General features: G+C 41.7%; 1 protein-coding gene across 1 annotated transcript; it reads right to left on the reverse strand.

The window, feature by feature from the left end:
• Window positions 1-432: 432 nt before the first annotated feature.
• On the reverse strand, window positions 433-2,880 carry olig3 (oligodendrocyte transcription factor 3). Its single transcript, XM_081616682.1, has one exon. It carries the CDS (start codon window positions 2,030-2,032, stop codon window positions 1,133-1,135), a length of 900 nt encoding a protein of 299 aa, XP_081472808.1. The 5' UTR covers window positions 2,033-2,880; the 3' UTR covers window positions 433-1,132.
• Between the last annotated feature and the right edge of the window lie 4,650 nt (window positions 2,881-7,530).

Here is a 7,530-nt window from a genome sequence, read left to right on the forward strand (position 1 = left end):
ACACACACACATATGTAGTTTTTTTTTGTTGTGGTTTTGTGTTTTTGCTTTTTCCTACTTAGAATTTGCAAAACGCTTGACTAACACTTTTCTGGGCTAACCTTGAAGAATATATGTTTTAAATAGCTGTAGTAAAGTTAGTGTGTAGCATAGAAATGACTGAGAAAAGAATCTGGTTGAAAATATTTTCATAAACATATTTGATTTTTTTTTTTTTGCTAAATCCTTCTGTATTTCTTAGAGTAAAATTTTAGATGTACAATATGGTGTAAACACGTAAACGAATTCATAGCACATTCAATAGTAAAATTAATAATAATAATAATAATAATAATAATAATAATAATAATAATAATAATAATAATAATAATAATAATAATAATAATAATTAATAATAATGTTTATGAAAGAAAAAAATAGGCACCATTTATGATCCATAATTCCAGTTTTATTGAAACTTCTTCCAGGAACGCTGGACGATAATAAATATTTGTTTGAATTAATCATCAACAATGTACAAAAATAAACACACATTGTCTCTGGGCAAAGTCTTTTCCGCAAAAACAGAAATGCCGAGAACATTACACAAACATGCAAGAAAAAAAACAACTTTTTATATATATATTTATATATATATATAGAAAGAAAGAAAAAGAAAACTGAACTGTTTTACAATCAGACAAGAAGTATCTGCTGAAATGGATCTAAAACAGCTTCACCCCTACTCATTTCAGCCAAACCCCGTAAATCTCTTAACTCTCGTGTAAGAGCATAAACTCCTTGGTACAAGGCACGGAAAGCTTTCTTCGTTTTTCACAAAATGACGCCTGATACGAAACCAAAAAACAGAACGTTCACGCAGCCTCCGCCACTTGTCACAATGTTCCGCGAAACTAAGTTCAGCCAAACACCGGAGGAAGGAACGTGGAGTCCTGTTGCGCTTTTTCACCTGCGAGGGGTGAAAAATCAAGAGTCAGTTTTTATATGTCCTTGTTACAAGGAGGTTACATTTCTTTTTCTCTTATATACGTTTATCAAGAAAACAGACTAAACGACAACATGCATCCCATGCCCTGATTTCTTTATGTACAAGACGTCGGACCATCTTTCAGTCTCTGCTGCGTGTCGGACATCATTTCAGGCCGTCCTTTCCCTCCATCGTGAGTCTCGTCAAGCCCGTGGAGGTGATGGGGATGTGCGGAGGAGGAGGCACCTGGCAGATGGTGCAGGGGCAGGGCAGGCCGGCCCAGTGCTGGAAGCCGGAACCCAGCTGCAGCGCCGGGGGCGCCGCCGGGGAGCCCTTCATCAGCGCGTGGGGTGCCCTGATGGACGTGAGTCCGGGCAGCGCGCTGGACAGCGTGGAGGACGTGGAGGAGGTCAGCGCGCCGCCGAGGAGAGGGTGCACCTGGTGCGCGGCGGCGGCGGCGGCCGCCGCAGCGGCCGCGGCCGGGACCGCCGAGTGTCCGCCCGCGCCGGCCGCGTGCGCCACTGTGCCGCAGTGGAACGCCGAGTGCTGCCCTCCGTAAATCTCCCCCACCAGCCGCTTCATCTCGTCCAGGGAGCTGGTGAGCATTAGGATGTAGTTCCTGGCCAGCAGCAGCGTGGCGATCTTGGAGAGCTTCCGCACCGACGGCCCGTGCGCGTACGGCATCACCTCGCGCAGCCCGTCCATGGCCAGGTTGAGGTCGTGCATGCGCTTCCGCTCCCGGCCGTTGATCTTGAGTCTCAGCTGGTACATTTCCTCCTCGGTGACCTGCTTCTTCAGTTTGTACTTGTTGCTGCTGCTGCTGCTACTGCTGCTGCTGCTGCTGCTTCCCACCGACGCGGACTTTGCGTCTCCTGCGCGCAGGTGCTCGCTGCCAGTGATCTTTTGGCGCTGCTGCTCGCCGCTCTGCGTGGAGGAGGTGACTGACGAGCCGACGTGCTGGTGGAGGTGGTGGTGGTGGTGGTGGTGCGGATGGTGGTCTCTAAGAAACATGCCGTCCATGTCCGGGGACGAAGCTCTGCTGCTCGGGCTGGAGTCTGAATTCATTTTATGGGTTTGCTTCCGAGGTTGTCGGGTAGGAGGTCGCTGTCGGCTTCCTCCCTCTCTCCTCTCCCTCCCCTCTCTCGTGTCACTCCGTCAGTCGGTCTCTTCCTCTGTCTTCCTGAGCCTTTCTACTCGCTCTGGTCGCCTGATGTCGCCTGCGTGCGTCCCGTCCCGCTCTGCAGTGGCCGCTTTGCTTCTGTGGCTGCCGACTTTCTCTCTCTCCGTGTGCGCATGAGGAGGACACTCATGGCGCGTATTTATACGCGGGGACAGACAAAAGCGGCTTTCCCATTCATAACGCCTGGTTAAAAGAGTGACGTGCCGGCGCGAAAGGGGCGGCGTGCTTTGACTGTCCCACTGACCGCGCTGCGCGGCGATCCCCTGGCATTGTTAGGACGCTGCCAGGGGCCCAAAGTGCTCCACTGCTCCAGCAAACACAGGAACAAGCCGGCCGGTTTTTAAAGCAGTGCACTTAGTGACCTCACAGCAATAGCATCAACGCACAAAGTTGAGCAGCTTCATTTCTAAAGTTTTGCCGCAACTACGACAAACACTTAACGCACAGCCGAGTTGCGCGTAAAACCTGAAGGAGGCCATCATTTTCAAACTAAGTTTGCCTAGAAAACAATAAACATTAAACTCACTTGGAAAAAGAACAAACTTTGTGAAGCCTATAAAACAGAAAATGGTGAGTTCCATGAAGTTACACGCCTTGGACTGCGCGACTGACCAGAAAATGCGCAGGACTGGGAAGGTAAGTTGTTCCATTCATCGGTTCCTGCTGCCTCAGTCTGGAGACAATCCGTCTGTAAACTCCCGTAAGTGTAGTGAACACAGATCACTACGGACTCTGGAAAGTTCTTCGCAGTCCCTATAATAATAATAATAATAATAATAATAATAATAATAATAATAATAATAATAATAATAATAATAATAATAATAATAATTTTAATAGATTTTCAGGACTAGAGGGAAACGGTTAAAAGATGAAAATACATGTGTCACACAATAGGAGAAAGTAAGTAAATTAAAAATAAAATTTAAACTGAATATAGCCTAAATCTATATTTTTGGCCCTCTCTACAAACCTGTTCTAAATCATAGACTTCGTCGACCGGATATGTGGAATATCTCAGGTTTTCAGTGAGTTGGTTTCAGAGCTGAGAACACAAAACACTGTTTAGCTCTGATCGCTCTGTGAAAACATCTGAGACGACCTGAAGAATCAACGTGTTTCAAACCAAAGAAGCATCTCCAAGGTGTTTGTATGTCCAACACTAATTCTAGTTTAAAAACAAAAAACAAAAAAAAACAACAACACATAAACAAGATTTAAAACATTGCTTTACTTTTACAAACATGGATCCGGTGCGGGAATATTAACTAAGATGATTCATTTTCCCGGTTTTGGTCGGGTCTCTTTGGATGAGCTCCAGCTCCCTGATTGGATAAAATCACAATTACATTAATCTAATTTAGAGGGGCACATCTTTGTCTGTGCCCTGCTTTGAAAATGAAAACAATGTTTCATTAGGAAACTGATCTGCACCTTAAACTTTGTCAGTCCTTCTGAAACTTAAAGAAGACTCCATTGTCTCGTCCCAAGTTCTTATAATTACCTTTAACCTAAAAGAGGAGCGGAAGAGACAATGTTTCTGAACCAGACTAGGTCCATTAGCAGTGTTTCACCAGAACTGACCACGACAGAGCTGAAATGTTCCCTAATGGATTCAGAGGTTCTGTCTGAATCTCCAAATTCATCTGAAAAAGCTCGATTCTCTGGGCTGAGCAATTTTTTTCTGGTGCTACAGAGCAACCAATCAGAAGTTAGCTTTAGTTTTTTCATGTTAGTCAATAATAAATAGATTCTGTTTCCTAAAGCATTTGCTTTAGAAGTAAATAATGTGTCTCTTTAAACCGTAACTGAACATTTCCACATGTCAAAAATTGCAACCAGATTCAAATTAAAAGTTTGACACAAAAATAATCCGTACTGAAATTTGCACTAAACCATCTTCTTTAGAAGTAAATAAAGTATTAAATTATTCCCATGTTGTGCAAACAGTCACAGGTTGTAACGAAGATTAAAGTATCTTCTTAGTTTATTCTTTTTAACGACACTGAAAATTTGTTTCTTTGAATCAACTTTTTTTTAAAAATTACTCCAACTTGTGACAACAATTTTTATTGGTTTTGCTCAAATTTTAATTCTGATCTGAATCATTCTGAAATCATAACTACAGCTTGATCAAAACTACCGGTAATAAAATTAGCTGCAACAAATTAGAGTGAGTTTTTAAACTTGGTTCAAAGAAAACATTTTTTCAGTGCAATCCAGGTGAAATAAGTGCAATAAAATGTACACAAAATTGCACCATTCATCGGGAAGCTGCTGTAATTTTGATGAGAAAGTTTCATCTCAACACACTTTGACAAACTGAAGTACAGCTCATAGTTACAGCATCTTATAGTGACGTCACCACAGTCTCTTGAAATCAGCAAGTAGCCAAAACAAAGCTTGACCTGGATCAAACCCAGGATCTTCTGTAACACAGACATATGACACTTTGTATGGCTGGACTGTGTTGATCTTCTTATTGTCATCCCATCAGCTCTGAAATCATACGGCGGGATTTCCATTTACCTATATTTATCAGTCAAAAACACAAAATCACTCAAATTGTTGGAAAGTGAAAGCAGAATTTCTGGCTACCAAAAAAACAAATCTACAAATATGAAACACCAACGGATTGAGTGAGAGTGTGAAAAAAATGGCCGTCTAAAATGCTACCGCTCCCTGGTCGGACTGGGCATGATCAGTTGAGGCGCTGAGAGCCTCTGTCTGCTCTGAAGGATCCACTCCAGACCTGCTTTGTGGAGGTGGAGTGGAGAACCTGCCCACCAACAAATAACACGTGGAAGTAGCCGGAGCGCCCTTCCTCTGATCGCCACGTCGACATCCCTCCATCTGTCATCTGTCCGTCCTGTCCGTCTGCACCCTCTCACCCAAACTGCCCTCCAGAACCGGATAATAACGTCTGCCTCTGCCCTTCCCCGACCGGATCCCCCTGGTAGAGCAGTGAAAATGTGTATTCACGGCCTCATTGTGGGCCCGGCAAAGGAGCGCCTCCTCATAAAGATGCTGCCAATGCAAAGAAAAGTGCTGGTCGGCTTTGCTCTCTCCTGGTGGCATTTGAAAGTGTAAAGCTTTGAATACCAATTGCTTGAACTGGACATATGTGAATCCGCTCTAAGCCTACTAATCCTGTCCCCAAGTGTTTCTTTGTGCGTGGAGCAGCCTCACACATCCAAGAGAAAGTGTTCCTAATCCGGCCAATGTGGAGAAATGTTTGAATGAGCTGTGTGTGTGTGTGTGTGTGTGTGTGTTTGTGTCAGGTATTAGCTTGTGCAGGAACACAGAGGTTTTTAAAGTGCTGGTTTTCAGTGTGTGTGTGTCCATCTGAGGCCTTCAGCTGCACACCACCAGGACGCTGGCCTAAATGAAGGCAGTTATTCAGCGTTCTCCCAGCCTGCCATCGCAGCAGGTTGCCCATGATGTGCTCTTTTCACTGCGTAAGCTCCTCACTTTTCTTTTATTCCTCTGTTCGTACGTCTTCATCACTCCGGCCGTCTTACTGGTTCCCTTCTGGTTCTGCCTGTTTTCTTCCTTCTTAAAGAAAAAAAAAATTATCAGACAAAAGTTGTTGTTTTTTTTCCTGCTATTGCTGTTAATATTGTAGGCCTGTATTGAAAGTAGTAAACACAAAGAATGGAATTAAAAAAATAATTCACACGTTACTTTATGTGAAACCCTTGAAAGACAGAACTGTCCTTCTTCACAAAAGATTTTCAAGGTATTTACACTCTATAACTTGGAAGGTTTTTGACAATAACCTGGCTTTTACAAGTCCATAGGAATCATTGAAGTGAGTTGGTTGCATTTCCACAGATGTTTATTTATGTTTATTTACATTTAAAGAGAAGACCGCTCCTCCTCAGAAACACTGTGGTCCGTTAAAGTGTTGCTAAGGGAAAAGGAAATAAGGATCCCGCTGCACACAAAAAGATGATTTTAGCAAAAAACAGTGATTCTTACATGGACGTTTCACTCAACAGCAAATGTAAAATCCGTCAAAACTCTGGAAATGTGTCACTGTAACGAGACATGGCTGTGCTTCGTGGATGCAGACGTCCAGATTGTTTGCATTTGTGGCAGAGGAGAGAAACACCAGAGTTCCTCGTCTGAATGACAGTCAGATATTCTGCATTCATAGATTCAGATTTGAATTTTAATCTGAAATAAGATGTCTGTAAATAGTGAGAGGAGAAGTGTAACATTAGGAAATGTTTATTAAAATAAGTTGACAAGATTTACTGCAAAAACACAAAATCTCACAAAGTATTTTTGGTCTGGTTCCTAGAGTAGATCAATTTGAAATAAGACAAAAACTAACTTATAGATAACATTTCAGCAATATTCAGGAACTTGTTTTAAGACAATAATTCCTTAATATTGATGATAAAGTACTAGTATTTTACTTGTAACATGGGAAAAAATAATTTTGCTAGAAGTGAATTTATCTGGAAATGTTTATTTTTTTACTTCTTTTTTTTAAAGCTATTGATTTATAAAATGAGAGTTATATTTTAGTATGCATTTCTTTGCCACTCATCTGACAACCCTTCAGGTCAGCCCTGTGACCCTGCCATGAACTTTGACCTCCAAAGCCAGTGGAGTTGTGACTGAATGCAGAAGGCAAAGTTCTGAAAGATTTAGATTTCCCTTGAAAATAAATTGTGGAGAACAATCCTTCATGATGAAAAATCTGGTTAATTACACACATTATGAAACACAGTCATGCCACTTGGATGTCTACAAATTTTTAAAAGTTGTTTTATGCAAAAAAAAAAAAAAAAAAATGAATGTTGGTAATAATTTAGTTTGTCTCAGGAAGAGGTTAAACACAATCTACCGAAAACGAGCCTGAGGTAAGTGATGTGGCAGCAGGTAAACGTTTTTCCCCAGTGGATAGAAACTCACATTTAGGTTCTCTGGAGTACAAAAGCCACAGAAATGTCTGACCGATCTATTTCAAGCAGAAGACTTTGTTTCTGATCTCTTCATAAATTTGGATGGATAATTCAGACTACGCTTAAGATGCAAAGTCAATCAACCATCCAATCTGAGATCATGCGCGGCGTAAGTACAACTCTCACAGGAATATTTACAGCAAGAGTGTTTGTCTATTTATTTTAGCCTGAGTGTTTATAAAAATAAAATGTATCATGTATTTTAAATGCACCCTAAAATAAAATGACACTCATGCCCTGTTCAAAACTGTACTTTTAAATCCCAGCATTTTGGTTATTTTGTTTAGTTGCTCAACATCTGTTACTGAGGTTAAACAGGTAAATTACCTGTTTACCTGTTTTGGTCAACATCTGTTGACCAAATCAACAGATGTTGATTTGGTCAACAGATGTTGACCAAATCAACA

Source organism: Poecilia reticulata, chromosome 15 (assembly GCF_904066995.2).
Source record: "Poecilia reticulata chromosome 15, P_reticulata-male-v2, whole genome shotgun sequence".
In the NCBI taxonomy this organism is placed as follows: Eukaryota; Metazoa; Chordata; class Actinopteri; order Cyprinodontiformes; family Poeciliidae; genus Poecilia; species Poecilia reticulata.

What these genes read in the sequence shown, in the direction of transcription:
- olig3 (XM_081616682.1), bottom strand. Translation starts at nt 2,032, where the DNA reads ATGAATTCAGACTCCAGCCCGAGCAGCAGAGCTTCGTCCCCGGACATG.